The sequence below is a fragment of the Dromiciops gliroides genome, chromosome 1 (genome assembly GCF_019393635.1).
Source record: "Dromiciops gliroides isolate mDroGli1 chromosome 1, mDroGli1.pri, whole genome shotgun sequence".
NCBI classification, from domain to species: domain Eukaryota; kingdom Metazoa; phylum Chordata; class Mammalia; order Microbiotheria; family Microbiotheriidae; genus Dromiciops; species Dromiciops gliroides.
Window position 1 is genome coordinate 315,769,915 of NC_057861.1, and position 22,771 is coordinate 315,792,685.

The 22,771-nt window shown below is 36.8% G+C and overlaps 1 protein-coding gene across 1 annotated transcript in view; it reads left to right on the forward strand.

The window, feature by feature from the left end:
* The window catches only part of DYM (dymeclin), a 613,994-nt gene that overhangs the window by 13,842 nt on the left and 577,381 nt on the right, over window positions 1-22,771 (forward strand). The window contains 1 exon segment of the mRNA XM_043964852.1: window positions 15,337-15,528. Coding sequence (XP_043820787.1) covers window positions 15,389-15,528 — 140 coding nt within the window. The 5' untranslated portion in view covers window positions 15,337-15,388.

Consider the following 22,771-nt stretch of genomic DNA (forward strand, 5'->3'; position numbering starts at 1 on the left):
AATTTAATTTAAAATTAATTTAATTGTAAAGTATAATTAATTATACATAATTTTATTCAGATGATTATTGTAAATAAGGGTCCACACTTCTTTACCTTTCAGAAATGGAATATGATTCTTATATTTTTTTGTTTTAGAAACAATCTTTTTCATCAACATTTACTATCCCCTTCCCCCCAAAAAAGGTCCCTTTTTACATCCTTCCCCAAATCTGAGGAACATAGCAACTTCTGTCCCTTACATATTTGAGAACACTGCTATTTCACTTTTATAAAAAATACTTTGTTATGAGTGTATGATAACATGAATGATTATAACATTTATGAAAGTAAACAATAGTTGAACCAAACCCTTTGGCACCTCTAGTAGTTTATATGAATTTTGCTTCTCTTTTCTGACAAGACTTAATTATTGCTTCTTTAGTAACTTTGTAGAACAGAAAATACTTTGTAACTTGCATTTTAAAAATATGCTAGTACTCTTTTTTTTTGTTTGTTTGTTTGTTTGTTTTTTTCTTTTTTTTTGGTGAGGCAATTGGGGTTAAGTGACTTGCCCAGGGTCACACAGCTAGTAAGTGTCAAGTGTCTGAGGCTGGATTTGAACTCAGGTCCTCCTGAATCCAAGGCCGGTGCTTTATCCACTGTGCCACCTAACTACCCCTTTTTGGTTTTTTTTTTTTTTCTTGCTAATACTCTTGTTAAAGATTGAGAGTTGTCAGACTGCCTATTTAATTTACCATGGTTCACTTTTTGGGGGGGTTTTGCTTTGTTTTTTTGCAGGGCAGTGAGGGTTAAGTGACTTGCCCAGGGTCACACAGTTAGTAAGTGTCAAATGCATGGTTCATTTTCAAAATGTATTTTAAAGATGATAAAAGCAAACAATTCAATCTTAAATTTCATTAATAGAATTATAACTATTTAGATGAAGGGAAGTGATAGTCTGCTGCTTTGCATTGTATCAACCACATCTATGGAGTTTTGTCTAACTGGTCTCTGTAATTTATGAGGGACATTGACAAATTGTAGTCTATCCAGGTAAAGGTGATCAGAAAGGTGAGTGATATGGAAATTTTTTTGCATGAGGACTTAGCTGAAGAAACTAGACAGATAGGCTAGGACAGACTCAGGAGGGACTCAGTTCTTTGTCTTGCAGAATTACCTAAAAGTATCATATAAATGCTAGCCATTATTATTTGCTGGTGTTGTAGAGGGCAATCCTCAGACCAGTAGAGGCTGGGTATTTGTATATAAAGAAGAGCTTGCCTCAAGCAGTTTAACATGTTGCCCTTCAAATTAGGGAAATCTTCCTTCTTTTTTTAAAAAATTACATTTTATTTTTTCAATTAGCAAAAATCTGTCCTCTTTCCCTTATGTCCAGTTGAGAATGAAAGAAAAACAGAACTCCTGTTACAAATTTATATAGTCAAGTAAAACAGATTTTCCATATCAGCCATGTCTAAAAGAAAAATATAAATGTATATGTGTATATATAAATATATACACATACACATATAGGTACACACATGTATATAGACTGAGGAAACATGTTACCCACCTCATAATAGTAAAGTGAGAGAGTTAGAGTCCAGAGTGAAATATATGTATATACATATTTATTTGTACACATATGTATATATTTTTATTCTCAACTATAGATAGGTTCTTACATATGTGTGTGTATATATATATATATGTATATATATATATACACACACACACACATATATATATATGTATGTATGTATGTATGTATACACTGTGAGGGCCAAAATTTGATATACGGCACATTAATTGGGTGACTCACCAGAATATTAGGGTCCCAGAAATAAGAGGGACCTTTTAGGTTCACCCTCTCCTCTGAACTGCCCTTTTTAGTTATTTCTCCCAGGCCAATAAGAAAGGAGCCTTACAGATTTAATTCACAGAAGGGTCAGATTTTATTACTTGGGAATTAATTAAACAACAAAGGTGAAACTAATAAAATCAAAGATAAGGAAATAGGAAAAAAAAGAAATACAGATAAATACTCAACTCTAAACTTAGCTTGTGCAATCCCCAGATTGTTTCCAATTAAGCTAATTCAAAGGAATTTAGGGTTTTCCATAATTAACTCACCAAAACCCAGACAGTCTACAGTTGCTCGTGACACTGGAACAGCAGTCGCCAGAGAGAGAGAGAGAGAGCGAGCGAGCACGCAAGAGCTAGTGTTCCAGAAGTGTCTCCCCTTCCCTTCAGGGAGCATTTAATCTTTCCCCCAAAAGGGGAGGTCCTTCAAAAACTGCCTATGGGGGCAGCTCAGTGGCACAGTGGATAGATAGAGCACCGGCCCTGGAGTCAGGAGGACCTGAGTTCAAATTCTGCCTCAGACACTTAACACTTACCAGCTGTGTGACCTTGGGCAAGTCACTTAACCCCAATTGCCTCACTAAAAAAACAAAACAAAACAAAACAAAAAAAACTGCCTATGGAGAGCTCTCCTGACCTCAGTAGTATGCATAACTTCAGGGTGGGCCAGGTGTGGCCCCTCCCAAATGAGTCAGCTAAAAACTGCAATAATAATTTTATCACAAATAATTTTTACCACAACACACATATACCTATCCACATATTTATATGTGTATGTTTATATATATTTCTTTCATTTTGGATTCTGAGTCTCTCACCTCACTATCAGAAGATGGGTAGCATGTTTCATAATTAGTTCTTAGGAATTATGGTTGGTGCTTACCAGAGTTCCTGAGTTTTTCAAAGCTATGTGTCTCTACCATTGTTGTATAAATTGTTCAACTAAGTATACCATTCTATTCAAGATTCTACACTTAGCTCTTGAAGGTCACCCACTTTTGGAAAGAATGGATAAAGGTATATTCTCACATTATAGCACTAAGTTTACAATGTTGTAGGGTTAACCCTTCCTCTTTTTGCTCACTTAACTTTGTATCAGTTAATATAAATCCTCTATAGCTTTTTTGTCTTCATCATATTCATTTATTTCTTATAGTGAATTAGTATTCCATTACATACTCTCTCTCTCTTTTTTTTTTTGGGTGAGGCAGTTGGGGTTAAGTGACTTAGTGTCAAGTGTCTGAGGTCAGATTTGAACTCAGGTCCTACTGAATCCAAGGCCAGTGCTGTATTCACTGCACCACCTAACTGCCCCCCATTACCTTCTTATACCAAAATTTGTTTAGCCATTCCACAGTTGATGGGTATCTCCATTGTTTCTAGGTGTTTGATACTACAAAAAGGTACTACTATAAATATTTTGGTATATACAATTCCTTTCTTTTTTTGTCACTGACCTCCTTAGGTATAGTGGGATGTAATGGGATCTCTGTGTCAGAGGACCTGAACATTTTAGTTCTAAGCATAATTCCAAAATGCTTTTCAGAATGGTTAGGTCAATTGACAACTCTAGACATGGAAAAATCAACAGGTTTACTGAATGAATGTGAAGCAGAGAGAAAAATACAAGATTGGAATGGGATTTTGAATCTGGATGACTTGGAGAAAAGTCATTCCATTAACAGAAATAATAAATTTAACTATTTAACCTACTGTGTGCCAGGGACTATGCTAGATTGGGGGTAGAAAGACAAAAATGAAACATTTTTTAACCTCAAAGATTTTCCAATTCTGCCAGGGGCCTGAGGAGGAGGGAACAGCATGTGTGATATATTTAGTATTGCCCAGTTGGAAAAGGAGGTGGACTGGTCATGTAGCAAGAGCTATGAATAACCAGTGGGCAGTCAGTGTGCTAGACTGGTGCCCAGAGAATTTTAAAAGGCTTGTAACATGGCGTCTAGTACTTTAGGTACTACTTCCTTGTTGGAGGTTCAGGTTAATTGGAGGAGGTGGACATGAATTATGTAGTTTGAAAAGGCATGAATAGGTACCTCTTGGTGCAGTTTGAGGAAAGATCATGAATCCATTAAAGTATTTATCTGGAAACTGCTTCAGTGTAAATATTTGATATTAGAAATTTCCAAGGTAGGTAAGGTTAGGGTAGTAAAATACATTTAATTATCTCAGTGATGTGGAGATCCTCCAAGTGAAGTAAGTCAATAGCTTTTATAGACAGGAAGGGGAGAAATGGAGAAATACACTAGTTACATATTGTAGCTTAAGATAGGAGATCGAATTCAGTGCTTCCAGTTTTCAGTTTTTTTGAAAAAATGATCATAATAAAGCCTTGCAATTGTATAGTGCCGTATAGTTTTTACATTTCTCATTTGATCCTTATAAGCTCCTTTATAAAACTTAGTTTTTTAATGTAACAAAAAGTCTCTCTTCCACTCTATTCCCCTGAAGGAAAAAAAACACAAAGCTTTTATAACAAATATGAACAATCAAGCAAAACATTCTCCCATTGTCCATGTCCAAAAATATATTTCTCAGACTGCACTCTGAGTTTATCACCTCTGTCAGGAAGTCAACTGGGTAGCATGCTTCATCATCAGTCCTTTGGAATCATGTTTTGGCCATTGCTTTGAGCAAAGTTCTTAAGTCTTTCATGGTAAGCATCCCTTACTTACAATCAATCAAATGAAGCCCAGATAACTTATGATTTGTCTACAGTCACACATACCCCTTCATTGTAGTAAGTGGCAGAGCTGGGGCTCAGGTCTGTCTTTTTAAGTCTAATGCTCATTCTATTCATGGTGTTGTTTTTCTGTTGGTCACTAATGTTCCTTAAGTGTTTCTCTGATGGTCACAAGTCAGGCAAGGTTAATTATAAGTCACTTTGTATTTGGTAAGTGGCTTTAATGACTTGATGGTATTTTCTTACTTTCTCTTTTAACTTTCCCCTCCTTTCCGCACCTTGAATCAGGGTATAGTATAATGTAGTATGTTTTTTAGGTTTAAACCTTCAGGTCAGAGATACCACAATAAAGATGATCATGGAAAGTTTTCTCATGTATCAAATGAGGGGGATTTCAGTGCACCCTGCTGTCATATTCATTGACTTGTAGAACAGAAATGAATCTCATTTCTTTGCCATTTGTTTCTATATTTGATTATTTTGGGGTATCAAAATTATTCATTTTGCCCCAGCCTTGCTAAGGATGCTATGCTGAACTTTAACCTTTCTGTTTGCATGTCATCAATTTTATATATAGGTAGTCTCTAATGAGATGATGATTATAATGACAGCTAACACTTATAAGGGACAGCTAGGTGGCGCCAGAGTGCATAGAATGTTGGGCCTGGAGTCAGGAAGACTCCTCTTCCTGAGTTCAAATTTGGCCTCAGACTCTTTTTTTTCTTTTGGTGGGGCAATGGGGGTTAAGTGACTTGCCCAGAGTCACACAGCTAGTAAGTGTCAAGTGTCTGAGGCCAGAATTTGAACTCAGGAACTCCTGAATCCAGGGCCAGTGCTTTAGTCACTGTACCACCTAGCTGCCCCCTGGCCTCAGACTCTTAATAGCTATGTGACCCTGGGCAAGTCAGTTCATTCTGCTTCAGTTTTCTTATCTATAAAATGAGCTGGAGAAGGAAATGGCAAACCACTTCAGTATCTTTGCCAAGAAAACCCCAAATGGAGTCACGAAGAGCTGGACATGACTGAAATGACTAAACAACAGCGACATCTATATACTGCTTATTATGTGCCAGGCCTTGTGCTAAGCACTTTACAGTTATTATCTCATTTGATCTTCACAACAGCTCCAGGAGATAGAAGCTATGATTATCTTCATTTTACAATGAAGAAACAGAAGTATGCAGGGTGTCTGAGGCTGGATTTGAATTCAGATCTTTATGACTTCGGGCCCTGACTACCTTGTGTTCCTGAAACTGCATTGTAAAGAGACAATATTATAATTGAGGATTGTGTTCTTGACCAGTGACATAAATGAGACTAGTAATATGTCATAAATGCTAAGGTATACAAGCTATAAATAATTTAAGTAGTAAAATTATCTTCCTGGAGAAGGAATGAAAATGTACTGCCTTGTTCATTATAAGAGGCTTTGAGGCGCTATGCAATGTCCATATAGCCCATGAAACACCTCTGTTGTTGTATTATATACTTGATATGCTAGCTAGTGTACAGAGGGCTTGGCCTTAGAGTTAGAGCAACTCAGGTTCAGGTCCTGCCTCTGACACATAAGCTTTGTGATCATGGACATGTCATTTACTTTTTTTTTTTTTTTTTAGTGAGGCAATTGGAGTTAAGTGACTTGCCCAGGGTCACACAGCTAGTAAGTGTTAAGTGTCTGAGGCCGGATTTGAACTCAGGTACTCCTGACTCCAGGGCTGGTGCTCTATCCACTGCACCACCTAGCTGCCCTATGTCATTTACTTTTTCAGTGCCTTAGGTCAGTGATCTCCAGAGTGGGAGCTGTGGCTTGATCCTAAGAGGTGTGTGTGTTCAGGACCCATCCTTCAATAGCCAAGCATGGGCTTGTCTCCAATAGAGTTACCATCCCCTTCATTAATCATTGCTCAATACTGTTCCATACCATTACTGACCTCGCATGTGCCCTGCAGTCAGCCCTTCAGGGAAGTAACAGTCTAACCATGATTCAGGCACTCTCAACAGCTGTGCTGGCAAAATTACTCCCTTCCCCTTTATAGTTTTTGGTGGGAGAAAGTGATTCTGTAGCTTTCTCCCTAACTCTGTCTCTCTTCTGAAATTACTTAAGACTGTTCAGGCCACCACCATCCTCCCTTTGTCACTCAGGTATGCAACTTCAGTGTCATCTTAGGCTCTCTGTCACTCACCCAGCATGTCTAATCATTTGCCAAGTCTTATTAATTATACCTTTATAATGTCTCTCACATACACTGCCTTCTTTCTACTCACAAGGAACCACCTTAGTTCAGGATCTTATTTCGGAATTCTTTCCTATTGCAATATCTTACTAATTGGTCTCTCCTCTTTTTAGTCCATCTTCCATATTGCCAGCAAGTGCCTTTCCTAAAGTACAGATTTGGCCCTGTGATTTCTTCTCTTACTTCCTTCAGTAAACTCCAGGGCCTCCTTGTTATATCCAGGATCCTCTGACATTTTAAGCTTTTCACAATCTGCCCCTTCCTAATTTTTTAGTCTTAAACATTACTTCCCTTCATACACTTCATGGTTCACCCCTTACTGGCCTTCTTGCTTGATGTCATCCATAACTCCTCTCTCACCCCACATATCCAATTAGTTACTTGATTTTTTTCATTTCTTTCTCTGGAATTTTCTTATTTATTTGCCCTTCTTTCCACTCTCAAGTAGTGCAGTTCCTTATCTCTTTTTTCCTGGACTTTCATCATAGCTTTTAAAAAAGTTTTTATCGATGTCTTCTCTTTCTTATATCAATACAGCTATTCTAAGTATCCCAGTAAACCATTCCATAAAACCAGTAGTATTTTTTTAGAGAAGAAAAAAATATTACAACTGATTGATACATTGAAAAAGTCTGAAAACATGAGCAATGGCTAACACCTCTGAACCTTGATGAAGGAGTGGGTTGAGGATATCCTCTTATTTTTTCATTTGAGTCCTGATTCATCTTTATAATTTTTGTATTCACTTTTGATTTTTTAGTTGTGATGGTTCTTTTGATTTACATTGTTGTAGTTACTGTGTATGTTATTTTCTTTGCTCTGCTTATTTCACTCTATATCAGTTTATATAGATCTTTCCATGCTTCTTTATATATCATATTCATCATTTTGCTTACAACACAGTAATATTGTTACTTCAATGTCCCACAGTTTGTCTACAAATTTCCAATTCTTTGCTTTAACAAAAAGTGCTATTATAAATATTTGCTATAAATATTCTTATACATGGCTTAGCATAAGCCCATAATGGAGACTCTGGTTCAAAGGGTATAGACATTTTAGTCACTTTATTTCCATAATTCCAAATTGCTTTCCAAAATTATTATACCATTTCACAGCTTTGCTAACAATGTATTCATGTATCTGTCATTCCACAACCTCTCCAACATTGATTGTTGCCATTTTTTGTCATTTTGGCAAATTTACAGAGTGTGTGGTGAAACTTTAGTGTTGCTTTGATTTGTATTCCTCTTATTACTGAATTAGAGCATTCTTTCATCTGATTGTATCTCTATAACCTTCTAATCAGTTTCCATTCCTCAAATGTCTCCCCACTCTAATCCATTTTTCAGATAGCTGCTAGTGATTTTCTTTTCTTTTCTTTTTTTTTTTTAGTGAGGCAGTTGGGGTTAAGTGACTTGCCCAGGGTCACACAGCTAGTAAGTGTTAAGTGTCTGAGGCCAGATCTGAGCTCAGGTACTCCTGACTCCAGGGCCGGTGCTCTATCCACTGTGCCACCTAGCTGCCCCTGCTAGTGATTTTCTTAAAGCACAAGTATGATATGTTATTTCTTCCTACTCAGTAAATTATGATGGCTACCTATTGACTCTAAGATCAAATATTATTTCATCTTTGTCTCATTCTTTTAAAATGTCTATTTTTTGTATTCTAAATCTATGTAATTATTTGTATAGTAGTATATGTATATAATTTATAAATAAATATATACTTACTAAAGGTGCATGCTCAAAAAAGGGCACATGATTTAGACATTAAGGGTGATATTGTGAGTATACTGGGGCACATAGAAGAGATTACCTGTCAAATCTATTGAAAGAGGAAGTGTTCATGACCAGATGGATCAAAAGGTTCACGGGAGGGAAAATGGACAATATTTATTACATAATTGTCCCGCAATTTGTTTTGCACAAACAAAAAAAATGCAGCCAAAATAAGAAAAGCAGGAAACTGGGGGAAAAAATTGCAGCACGTGAATGAGATAAATATCTCATTTTCAAATATTTAGGGGGATCTGATACAATTTTATAAAAAATAAGAACCATACCCCAATTAATTAATGGCCAAGGGATATGAACAGGTAGTTTTAGAGGATGAAATAAAATCTATCAATAGTTATATGAAAAAGTGCTTGAAGTCATTAATAATTAGTGAAATGAAAATTAAAACAACTCTGAGGTACCACATCATGCCATCAGATTGACCAAGATGACAGAAAAGGAAAATGACATGCTGGAGGGAATATGGGAAAATAAATACACTAATGCACTTTTGGTAGAGTTGTGAACTAGTCCAAGCATTCTGGAGAACAGTTTGGAATTGTGTCCCCAAAGTTAAAAAACTACATACCCGTTGACCCAGCAATGCCACTAACTAGGTCTATTTCCCAAAGAGGTCAAAGAAAAAGGAAAAGGACCCATATGTATCAAAATATTTATAGCAGCTCTTTTTGTGGTGGCAAAGAATTGGAAACTGAGGGGATGTCCTTCAGTTGGGGAATGATTGAACATGTTATGGGATATGAAAGTGATAGAATAGTATTGTGCTACAAGAAATGATGAAAGGGAAAGTTTCAGAAAAACCTGGGAAGACTCATATGAACTGATGCAAAGTGAAATGAGCAGAACCAGAATAATTTACACATTTAATGGAAATATTATTATAATGATAATCAACTGTGAAAGACTCTAACTATGATTAACACAGTGGCCTATCACAGTTCCAAAGGACTCATAATGGGAAATGCTGTCCATCTCCCAATAGAGAACTGATGAACTCAGACTACAGATTAAAGCATATTTTTTCTCTCTTTTTTTCTTTTTCTGAACATGAGTAATATGGAAACATGTTTTGCCTGACTTCATATGTATAATGGGTATTGTGTTTCTTGCCTTTTGAATGATTGAGGCAGGATATGGAGAGATAGGGAGAATTTGAAAATTAAAATAAAATAAAATTGAATAAAGAAAACTGCCAGGTGGGTGAAACAATTTCTGGAATCATAAAAAGGTTAAAATATTATATTAGAAGTTGAGAGGCTCTTGAAAAATGTTTGAAAACAATGAAGTTCAATGTGTCCTAGAATAAAATTGGAAAAAGAAATTGGGGGCAGCTGGGTGGCACAGTGGATAAAACACCCACCCTGGATTTAGGAGGACCTGAGTTCAAATGTGACCTCGGACACTTGATACTTACTAACTGTGTGACCCTGGGCAAGTCACTTAACCCTCATTGCATTGCAAAACAAACAAACAAACAAAAAACAAAAAATGGTGATGAATTAATTACTAGAACTGACGTTTACCTTAACAAGTTTGTCCACAAACTTACTGAGAGATTAACTTATTCATGGTATATGTTACCTGAATTTGGAGTCAGAAGACCTTAGTTTGGATTCCATATTATCCTTTTTTAGCAGATGTTTGGTGAATGGAGACATCTGATTATTTTAAGAGTAAAACATATTAGTTTGACTTATCAGATTTATAATGCCATTTACAATATAGCCTGCAAGAAGTTTCATATAGACATGAAGGAATAGAGAGACCCAATGATTATTTTTGAGCAGTGAAGTGACATGATCAGAGCTTTGTATTAAGATCAGTCTGTCAGTATTCAGTACAATAGATTGAGGGAGTGCAGAGCTTGAAAGTAGGAAGACCAGTTAGGAGTCTATTACAGTAGAGTTAGGTAAGTGGTAATGACTCTGTGAACTAGGGTGGTGGGCATTGAGACTACAAAGAAAAGGAATGAAAAATGAATCAAGTGTGGTAGATCGGTTGTGTGACACTATGGTTCCTTTCAGTTCTAACTCATGATCGATATATTTGTGGAAGGTTTGCTTTGAAATTTATACAGGACCTGGTGTTATCAACTGAGAACATAGCTTAAACCAAGCAATTCAAAAGCATTTATTAGACACCAAGTATGTACCAAGCATTGTCCTTGGTTCAAAAGAATGAAACAATCCCCTGTCTAAGAGAGCTTGCATTCTATAGGAGAAAACGAAGTATTTATGTGAGTGCATAGAGAATAAATACAAAGAGAATAAATATAAGGTAGTTTGGGAGGGAGAACACTAACAGTTGGGAGGATCTTGAAAATATCACAATAAACATAGGTAGTGTTTGAGTTGTAACTTAAAGGAATAGAGTAAAATTTATGGAGTAGAGGTGATGAGGGAGTATATACCAAGAATGGGCAAATGAATGGTCAGTGATAAGGTATAGAAATGAAAGGATTTAATGCTGTGTAGCCAGTTTGGCTGGACCATAGGGATCTGGAAGGGGAATAATGTACAATGAAGTTGATTGATGATAATGATATTTGAATAATTTTATATGTCATTATCTAATAAATATATTGTTATTATTAATATGAACAACTTTCTTATCAAATTCATATGAAACATGATTTGTAACTACTTTAAAAAGGATTGTTGATTAGAATAATTTAGTGGTCACTAAGGTTACTAGTTTGCCCTCTGCTGGCCAAGAATAGTAAACACTGAGGAGCCCAGCTAATTCCACTGCATTAAAATAAGTATTATTTAAATGCCACTTTTGGGAAATGTCTTCTGTTTGCTTCTCCATGAGCTGTGAATTTGGCTTCCAAGGAATAGAATCATGGATTTACATTTGTGGTATATATATTTTAAAAAGCCAAGTTGGAAAACATGATGAACACATTTTAACGTTATAGTGTCTGAAAATACAAATTAATAAACTGTAATATAGCCCACGAAGGAGCTAATTCCTATGTCTGTAGGGATTTGAAGATGATCATTTAAATTTTTATTTTGTTAAACTAGTCATTTTGTGCAAGAAGACTCAAATAAAATGAAAAAAATGAAAATGAGTGGGGAAAAAAGCATGCTTCAGTCTGTGTTCAGTCAATCTCAGTTCTTCCTTTGGAGGTGGATGGTATGTTTCATCAACAGTCCTTTTGGATTCTCTTGGATTATTGTATTGCTGAGAATAGTTAAGTCATTCACAGTTCTTCAAGATGGTCATTTTTAGAGTAACTATATGATATGGGTTAACCTGATAATCATTTTCAGATGAGAAAGCTGTAATAAGATAATCAAAGAGGCTAGTAATTTGTCTGCTCTCTTATTTCCAACACCTTCATGTAAACATGAAAGCATGTAAGCATGAAAAAAATAACAAAAGGATTCTATGTTCTCAAAAAGTATGAAGCCGCTCTTTTATAATTCCAGAATATAAAAAAACACTTTGTCTCTAGTGACACTTAGACAACTATGTAACCTTTGTTGGGCTCATTTATCTCAACTGTAAAATGAGAGGGTTAGAATAGATGAACTCTAAAGTCTTTTCTAGGTCTAAGTCTAGGATTTTATGGTAATGTGATTAATTCCAATCCCTGATTTTTAATTCAGTTGATGTAAACTACAATGGTGGAGGTGCCACAATACATTTGTAACTTAATAGATAGCTTTGGAGAGTTGCTGTGGCCATAACATTTATCATTGTGTAACTTAGTGATGAGCTATCCCAAATTTAGATAGGTTGCTCCTTAGACAATTGACATTTATTCCATCACCTGGAATATATTGGAAGCCTTTTCAGCTTGGTGTGGGACCTGCCCCAATGTTTGTGCTTTGTTGACATAGCCTTCAAGAACCCCAGAGTCACCTCTACATTATGAGGAATTATACATTTATCTGCAGTTGATAAAAATTCCCTAGCAAATTTGTTTGAAGGAAAATGACTCCTATCCCTTTGGGAAGTTCACATTGATTCTCTTTTATCTTGTCTCATATGCCAACTTAATGTGATCTGACAATTGGTATCCAATAGTAGCTTGCCACTTTTTTTTTTTTAAGTGAGGCAGTTGGGGTTAAGTGACTTGCCCAGGGTCACACAGCTAGTAAGTGTTATGTGTCTGAGGCCGGATTTGAACTCAGGTACTCCTGACTCCAGGTCTGGCGCTCTATCCACTGTGCCACCTAGCTGCCCCTTTGCCACTTTTGTCTTGAAAGTCACAATCAAAGTAATGTTGGTGATTGCTAAGTTCCTCTTATATGGCAAATAACTAGAGTGTTTTGGGTGTCTTTGACATGGACCAAGAGGAGATCTTAATCTGAGGTCTGTGAACTTAAACAAATTTTATAACCATTCCTATGTTAATTGATTTCCTTTGTAATCTTATATATTTTGTTTTATGAAATTAAAAATTTATTCTGAGAAGGGGTCCATAGGTTTCACAAAACAGCCAAAGCTCAGTCTTTGACATACACAAAACTAGATCCTTAAATCTTGGACCATCTTTGGGAAGCTCTGTGTCTATTAAGCTAGAAGAAGGGGTATTTCATTGTTAAAATATCTCCTCTCCTTGGGAACAGAAAGGAGTTGGTTCATGGCACTTTTGATCAGGTGTGCTTCCTTTATTTCTATCCTATGTAGGGTCTCATCAGTGGCATAATGGAATTGGCTTTTTGTTTTTGGTTATATCTGAAAATAGATGGGGGTCATGGTATAGTTTCAGCTATACCTTTGGGATACGATTAGAGGGCTAGACATGGAATCATCCAAATAGTTCAATGATATGTGAAAAAAATTAGTATTACTGCTATTCTTTGTTGGTCATGCTATATCTGAAATATAGATAATTATTGTACATTATTACTTATTTATGATGAATATTAATAAGTGGATGCCTTATAGTGACACTATTCAACATTCTAAGATGTCAGAGAAGGGGACTTATGGTATGAAGATGTAATTAAATGGAAACTAAAATGTAGATGTGACTATTAAAAAGACCAAGACCTCAACACTGGTATATCTCCTCCACATTTGCTTCCTTTTATGTAGGATGTGGTAATAATTTCTGATTGAATGGCACAGCTGAAGCATATAATTTATCTTCAAACTCAGTCTTACTTCTAGGTTCCTAACACTTTAGAATAGGGTTAAATTCTTGATCAGTTACCAATGGCCAGTTGTACAAACCCTATTATTTGTTTTTCCAGTAACTATGTGTCCCATCAGTGTCCTTTGGTTCCCCTTCAAAAGGAAAAATTCGATACAATTTAGTTAGCATTTTTATGTGCATCTAAGTGAGGCAAGTTCAACCTTCTTGAGAAAGGGAAGGAAAAAGAAGTTATATATGAGGGAGAAGAAGAGAGGGAAAAGGGAAAATGGGGGGGCAGCTAGGTGGTATAGTGGATAAAACACTGGCCTTGGATTCAGGAGGACCTGTGTTCAAATTCGGCCTCAGACACTACTTGACACTTAGTAGCTGTGTGACCCTAAGCAAATCACTTAACCCTCATTGCCCTGTGCAAAAAAAAAAAAAGAAGAAGAAGAATGGAAAGGATAGGTAGGAGAATGAGAGGGAAGTACCATCTACCTTCCTTACTGAAAGATGAAGGGAGTTGAGGCTGTAGGGAGTAATCTTACTCCACTCACCAGCCAGCTGGTGAATGGTTCCTCACAACAGGTACTGTTTTTTTCCTTTACTCTCTTTGCACTTAGGTTTCCTTGATTCTCTGTTATGAAGTTTTGTTTGTTTGTGTGAAAACATGGTTGACTTTAATACAAAAAATCTTTTTTTCATAAAGGAGTCATTAATTGGCATACACAAATTTGTCTTCAAGAGGCTGCTTCATAGAAACCATTCTTTGAACAATGAAATTCCACCTGTAGTGCGTGCAGCATCACTCTGTGATGAGTAAAGTTAAATGTGTGGTTGCCTTACTCAAGTCCCAAGTGTAGGGAAAATTAGCTAAGGGTTACTTATAAACTAGAAGCTTTAGCACCCGTTTGGGGCATTAAGCATTTATTAAAGCATACCAGGTATTAGTAAAAAGAGTACACCTGGGTCAGAAAGATAGGAAAGCCTAGTTAGGATGTAGGGGAGAGAGAAGAGAAAGAGCCACCTTCACTACACATCTCCCCAAGCTAATTGGCTGGTAGCATTCGAGTCCATTGATTCACTGGACTTGAGGATGGTCCATGTTGAGGTCAAAGTCCACAGTCTCTGAGAACACACCCTCTTCAGAGTCAGGCAGGTGTGGTTTCAATCAAGTCAACTTCAAGTACATTCATCATCAAAGTCAGTCAATTCTCAGTCGATCCAATCAGTCCAAATGAATCCCAGCTCGGGCCTTTGGCAGTTAGCAAAGCCCATTATTTTCTTGCAGCTCTCATCTCTGTTCCTGATTCCTCATTGCTGTTTGTTAGGAAAGATTTTAAAATTTTGATATCTGATCTCTTATTTTATCTATCTTATCAAAGAGGAGATACACTTTAATTTTACCTGGGAAATTTTTATTTTATTTATTTATTTTTTTTGCGGGGCAATGAGGGTTAAGTGACCTGCCCAGGGTCACACAGCTAGTAAGTATCAAGCATCTCAGGGCAGATTTGAACTCATGTCTTCCTGAATCCAGGGCCGGTGCTCTATCCGCTTTGCCACCTAACTGCCCCAACCTGGGAAATTTTAATGTATTTTCTGAGTAAGTTAATTATGCTAGTTTTTCTAAAATATGTTTAAAATTTATTTCCTTAATTTGTAGGTTTTCTTGAAGAAATGAAGGTTTAAGAGAGATTTATCTACCAGATCAAAAGATGGGAGCAAACAGCAGCAGCATTAATGATCTTTCAGAAAATGAGTATTTAAAAAGATTATCTGGAACTGAATCTATCTCTGAGAATGACCCATTCTGGAATCAACTTCTTTCTTTTTCCTTTACCACACCAACCAACAGGTAAGATACTTCCTAAAGTTCTGAAGATTTAGATCGATGGGCCACATTTTCTTTATTTAACTTTGGAATAGTGACAATAGATTTTGAGTAGTACAATTTGAAATAATTTCATTTGGGCTTGTAAAGGTTTAGTGAACATTAAAGTACATTATTCATGTAGAATTTTAACTTAAAACTGTATTTTTGCTATTTGTTTTGTATGTAAAAGTAAACAAAATAGGTAAAAATGCTACTTCTTGAATTTCTCACATTTCATATTGTCATTTGTATTTTTCTGTGTGGGATCTGCTTCAGTGAGAAGAGATTTCATTATGGTGGGGAAAAAGGAAAGTTGCTTTAGTATTACTTTAAATTGATAAGAAAAAGAATTTAAGTTGAAAGAAAAGAAGTGATCTTCCCATTTTACTTCCTACATTTGGCAGCAATGGCTTCTCCAATTCAATGTATGTATTAGGAAAAGAAGGGAAAAACTCATGTATAAGTTTTAGGTGTCCAAAAGAATTTTATTAAAGCATATTTTCTATGATCAACCAAGACTTTAGGAGAACTGATGAGGGGAAGTAGAGATTGACCATGGTCTTGCAAATTAGTGTCCAACTTGATTGTGGCAGCTTTGGAGAGGACTTTCCAGCCTTTTTTTATACAGAAAAGGTGTTATTTCTGATATCTGTTAGGTGGGATGCTCCCTTCTTTCCCAAGGTTCCAGCATGGCAATTGGAAGGGAGCAAAGTGTTACCAGTTACCTTCCATTTCTTTCTTTCTTCTTCTTCTTCTTTTTTTTTTTTTTGGCAGGGCAGTGAGGGTTAAGTGACTTGCCCAGGGTCACACAGCTAGTTAAGTGTCAAGTGTCTGAGGCTGCATTTAAACTCAGGTCCTCCTGAATCCAAGGCCAGTGCTTTATCCACTGTGCCACCTAGCTGCCCCTATCTTCTATTTCACATCTATACTTTGGGATTTTTGAGTATAAAAATTGTTTGAAGTGATAAGACTCATAGGGTTAGAATACTTCTTCTAGGGGCAGCTAGGTGGCGCAGTGGATAGAACACCGGCTCTGGAATCAGGAGTACCTGAGTTCAAATCCGGCCTCAGACACTTAACACTTACTAGCTGTGTGAATCTGGGCAAGTCACTTAACCCCAATTGCCTCACTAAAAAAAAAAAAAAAAAAGAATACTTCTATCTCCCTTTTCTCCCACTTAAGGCAGGGCAATAAGAGGGATGTGGTTTATCTTATCAGTGATCCCAGGTACTATGGGGCTATTTGGGGGTGGTTGCACACTTATCTATAATAGCTATAATGGGAAGACAAGGGAGACCTTCTTGGTTGGTTGTAGCTATCCTAACAAAAGAAAGCAGGAAACACAACCACACAGTTCTACAGATTTGTAACCAATTATATGGGCTTGAGCCTTCCTATATTGGAGAGAGAACCTTGAAATTGCTTGCCCATTGCCAGGGGGATGTTAGTTTGTTTTCTCAAGTTAGGATGCAGTTGCTTATAGAATTTTCTCTTGGAATTTTACAATGCTCATTCATATTCTATAGGGAGCAGAGAATAAAATTCCAATACAGAAAGGGGCCACCTTAGGGAAAGTGACCTCAATTATAGCAGTAAATTTTTCTTGTGTAAATATTATAAATCAATTCAGGTTCCCTGAAGGGAAGGACAGTACTTTCAGTTAACAGAATTCTAAGAAGCAAATATATCCATGTACGTATCGTAAGTATCATAAGGACCATAAACCAAGCACTAGGTGACAAATCATGTTGGTCATGTTCTGCCGGACTATACAACACTGTGCTAAAAGAATATATTTTTTTTTCTTGTGTGATAAACTAGTGTTCAAACATGGGAATGGGAAAAAGAGCTCCCCTATAAAACTTACCTATCCAAATGAAATTTATTGAAAGATATTCTTTATAGGCTCCTGAGGCCTTAGGAGGGCCAAAGTCGGGTCACATTGCAAGTCTTCAAGCCTGTTAATCGAGGTAGGCCTCTGCGAAGAGGAAGAAGGTCAATTTCTCAAACAGTATGATATTGAGCTTGACATTGATTCATTGTAAGATCCTAGAATACATTATTTAAAAAAAGATTTTTTTTTAAAGTGAGGCAGTTGGGGTTAAGTGACTTGCCCAGGGTCACACGGCTAGTAAGTATTAAGTATCTGAGGCCAGATTTGAACTCAGGTACTCCTGACTCCAGGACCGGTACTCCATCCACTGCGCCACCTAGCTGCCCCCTAGAATACATTATTCAAAGAAAGATTTGTCAGCATTTGAAAAGGGAAGTGGGAATCACTGTAAGCCTGCTACAATTCATGAAAAACAAGCCAAGTTTATTTCCTTTTTTTTTTTTTAATTTTTTTGTGGGGCAGTGGGGGTTAAGTGACTTGCCCAGGGTTACACAGCTAGTAAGTGTCAAATGTCTGAGGCTGGATTTGAACTCAGGTACTCCTGAATCCAGGGCCAGTGCTTTATCCACTGTGCCACCTAGCTGTCCCCTATTTCCTTTTTTTTGACAGGATTATTAGATTGGAGATTGAGGAATTCTATAGGCCTAACATGCCTGGATTTTAGTTATGTATTTGACAAAGTGGCTTCAGATATCCTTATGGACAAAGCAGAGAAATATGAAGTAGATGGTAGTAATAATAGCTAATAATAGCTAACATTTATGTAAGGCTTTAATATTTGCAAAATGCTTTACAAATATTATCTCCTTTGGTAATAGTCACACTGGTAGTAAGCGGCAAAAGCAGTTGTATGGGTACTGAGCTGGTTGAATGACTGTACCAAATGGGTTGCCTAATGTTAATGAATTAGTCAATCTAAAGGAAGATCACTAGCAGAGAAATTCAAGATGATGTCATTAGCTATATTCTGGTCAGCATTTTTATCAGCAACTTGGAAGAAGTCATAAAATGTATTGAATTTTTAATTGGAAGATGACAGGAATCTAGGACAGATAGTTAATGTGTTGGGTGAACAGAATCAGAGTCCGGAGAGATTTTGGATTATAGAACAAGTGGGGCAAGTGGGGCAAGTGGGGGGGAGTTGAAAAGGGATAAGGGTAAAGTTCTGCATGTGGATTTTAAGTCTTCATAAGAGAAGTATGGGAGAATATGTGGCTATATTTCAGTGCATGTGAAAGGAATCAGGATAAGGTTTTAGTGTATTGTAAGCCCAATACTAATGAACAGAGCTACATGGCTACTGCAACACTTAATGCGATCTTAGATCAAATGATTAGGAATATAGTCCCCAAATGAGGAGAATGATAACTCTATCCATGTATTATGCTTTAGTTGGACTATCTGGAATTTTGTCCTATCAGTTCTAGGAACCTGAACTAAGCATTTCAGGATAGAAATAGAATTTATCTTCTAAAAGATGACCTTGATGGTGAATTAACTTGGAACCAAACCATATAAAGGTTATTTGGAAGAACTACAGATGTTTAATTGGTAAAAGAGAAAATTTAGAAGGAATAAGATAGTTTGGCTTCAGATTTTGAAAGATTTATTAGATTTATTTTACTTGGCCCCAGGAGTCAAAATTAGTCCCAATAGCTAGAAGTTAAAGAGAAGCAGGTTTTGACTCAGGATAAGGAAAAACTTCATAATATTTATTGCTGACTAAAAGTGGAATGGGTTGCCTTCATCATCAATCAGCAAATCAACAAGTGTTTATTAAGTACCTACTATGTATCAGGCACTAAGCAAGGAACTGATAGGCCAAAAAAAGAAAATGTCCCTGCTCTTAATTTGAGGAGAAAATATCTACATATGAGGATGTACAGAATAAATGTGTGTAGACAGTAGAGATACAAACACATTATAAGGTGGTTAAATACAAAGTAGCTGGGGAGAGAGGGGATATTAGCAGTTGGGGAATCTGAAGAGGCTTTCTGAGAAGGTGGTGTCTGACCTTAGGCTTGAAGAAATATGGGATTCTCTGAGGCTGAGAGGTGAGGAGGGTATGTAGCTCTGGCATGGGAGAGAGCTGGTGGAAAGGCACAGAGAAGAAAGAGAGTGCTCTCTGTTAGGAACAGAGAGATGGCCAGTTTGGCTAGACTATGATCCAGTGTAAAAATGTGAGAAGAGAAGTAACATGTAATGATTTTGTAAAGATTGACTGGAACCGTGTTCTGAAGGGCCTTAATAGACCAGTAAAGAAATTTATATTTTATCCTAGAAGCACTGGAGTTTATTAAGTAGATGTTCTTTTATCATATCTTCATTTATTTTGTGAAGATCATATCATTCTCCTTTGTAGAGAAAATATAAATAAAATTTTTCTTCCTAACATAGTTAGACTTGTGCTTAAGGAAAGTCACTTTGACAGCAGTGTGGAGGATGGATTGGAGTGGAGGGAGGCAAGTCAGGGAGACCAATTAGGGGGCCATTAATTACATTAGTCTGGGCAAGAGAAGATGAGGGCTTGAACTAATGTGGTGGCTGAATGAGTAGTGAGAGGGATACATATGAAAGATAATGTTACAGGAAGAATTGAGGAGAATGTTGACTTTGTGAACCCAAGAACCTGGGTTCACTGGTGGAGTAGGTTTCTGGGGAAAGATAAGTTCTTTTCAGGATATAATGAGTTTGAATTCTCCTTGGGTATGTAATGAGGTTCCAGCTACTGGAAATCTTTAAATAGAAGCTAGCTGTACAATCGACTTTTCTGGACATTTTAGAAGTTATTAATATTTCAAGTATAGGTTGGCCTTTGAGTATGGCTTGCATTAAATTACTTTGGAGACCCTTCTAGTTCTTAGAATATAATTTTAAGTTCTTGGGATTGGGTAACTTTTCTTTACCCCCATGAAACTGTGTGATCATAGGATTATATAGATCTGGAAGGGACTGCCAAAAGATCATCTAGCCAAACACCCTTAATTATGATGAGGAAACTGAGGTAAGTGAGGTGAAAGGCTTGTCCAGTGTTTTCAGAGGTCATAAAGAAAGGATTCAAACCTAGGTTCTCAGATTCAAAATCTAACAACAGTTTTCCATAAGAACAAATATTTAACACTAATATTTGTTTTATAATTGTTCTGGATTTCTTCATTTTGTTAGTAGACTACCATAACCTGAAAGGCTCCAGACATCCTAAGGAAGTTATCTTCAGTACATGTAGATTACTCTATTTTATATATATATATATATATATATATATATATATATATATAATATTTCTACTTGTAGAGGATGCTTTTTTTTTTTTTTTTTTAGGGCAGTGAGGGTTAAGTGACTTGCCCATTGTCACACATCTAGTAAGTGTCAAGTGTCTAAGGCCAGATTTGATTTGAACTCAGGTCCTCCTGAATCTATGGCCGGTGCTAGAGGATGCTTTTTAGAAGTTCTATCATTGGATTATTCTACCTGCCTACAATTTTAATTATCCTTCCATATTGACAGTTTGTTTATTCTATCTGTGGTAAAATTGTTTTAGAGTTCCTAGACATGTAGATATCATGGATAAGGTAATAAAAATATAATGTAGATTGGTTCTTATATTGTTGTGCCTATTGCTTTTGGGTGGGAATTCTTAAGCTGTATTTTGAATGTATTATTCTAATAGCATGTTGGCTAGAAAGCAGATTTATTTTCTCTTATTGCATTTGTTCTTCATTGATTTCCATCACAGTTATATAATTCATGTCTTGGTTGAGTTTAGTCAACAAGCATTTATTAAGGAATTACTATGTGCCAGCCTCTGTGCTAAGTCCTGGGTGTACAAAAAGAGGCAAAATTCTCGAGGAACTCATCATATTCTAATGGTGGAAATAACATGTAAATAATTGGTTGTATGTACTATATTTATAGAGTTGATGAAGATAATCTGAAAGGCATTAACGACTGGGAGTACATGTAGAGGGCTCTAGTAGATTTAGGCTAAGTCTAGAAAGAAGCCAGGAGAACTTAAGAGGTAGACATGTGGGGACAGAACATTCCAGGTGTAGAAAACAGTTAATGCGATGGCTTAGAGATGGAGAAAAGAGTGTCATGTTTGATTAATTGCAAGTGGGGCCAGTGTAGGCAGAGTGTGTGTGGGAGAGAGCTGTGTGTGAGAAGACTAGAAAGTGGTCAGGTGATAAAGAGTTTTAAGTGCCAAACAGAGGAATTTATATTTGATTCTAGAGGGAATTCCTAGGAGGGGTAACATGCAGACCTGTGCTTTAAAAAAATCACCTTGGTAGTTCAGTGGAGGGTGGAATGGAGGCACAGGAAGAGTTTATCTAGAAATTAAATACCAGGGAAGAGCCAAGATGGTAAATTAGGGGTAGTCACTCAACTGAATTCTTCCAACATTCCCCTCCAAACAACTCTAAAATATCACAAATTAAATTTTGGAGCAGCAGAGCCAACAAAAGGTCAGGATGAGACATTTTTGCAGCTTAAGGAAACAAGATGTTGGCAGGAAATGTCTTTGGTACCAAAGTGGAGCCTGTCTGGAGTCCCCACATATAATGGCAGCAACAGCATCCACAGCAGCAGTGTCAGGAGCTCTCAGCTTAGAGATGGAAAGGAGGTCAGACAACTGCTCGGAAAGAGATTACAGGGGATCCTTTGTGGGCACTGGGTACAACTGGTGCTGATTGGAAACTACTGCCTATACTCAATTTTGGGTCACAGTTCTAGGTTGGAGAGTGGTGCTGGTGGTCATTCATAAGGGAAGCAGGGTGCCTGGCTACAATTTCAAGACAAAGAGGAGCTCTTGTGTGTGCAGGTGCAGGAGATCAGGGACCCTCCCTGGGTAAAGACCAGAGCATGGACCAGAAGATTAGTGACACCTCTCTGTGGATCACATCACCTTGGAAGCACCAAAAACTTGCAGACTCCTGGAAGTAGCTCTGAAAACATCAGCAAGAAAAAAACAAACAACAACTCTGAAGCTTGTGTCAGTGCCTCCCCATCTCAAGGTGAGCAGAGCCCAACTTTAACATAAAATTCAAATTTAAGAAATAAGCTGGAAAAATGAGCAAACAAGAACAAAAAAGTTGACCATAAAAAGCTAGTAGGGAACAGAGAAGACCAGGACATAAATTCAGAAGACAGCAATATGAAAACAGCTACCAAAAAAATTCAAAGAAAAATGCTAATTAATCCCAAACCCAACAAAAATTCCTGGAAGAGTTAAAGAAAAAGATGAGTGGTAGAGGAAAAATTGGAAAAATAAATGAGAGTAATGCAAGAAAATTATGAAAAGAGAATTAACAGCTTGGCAAAAGGAGTCATCA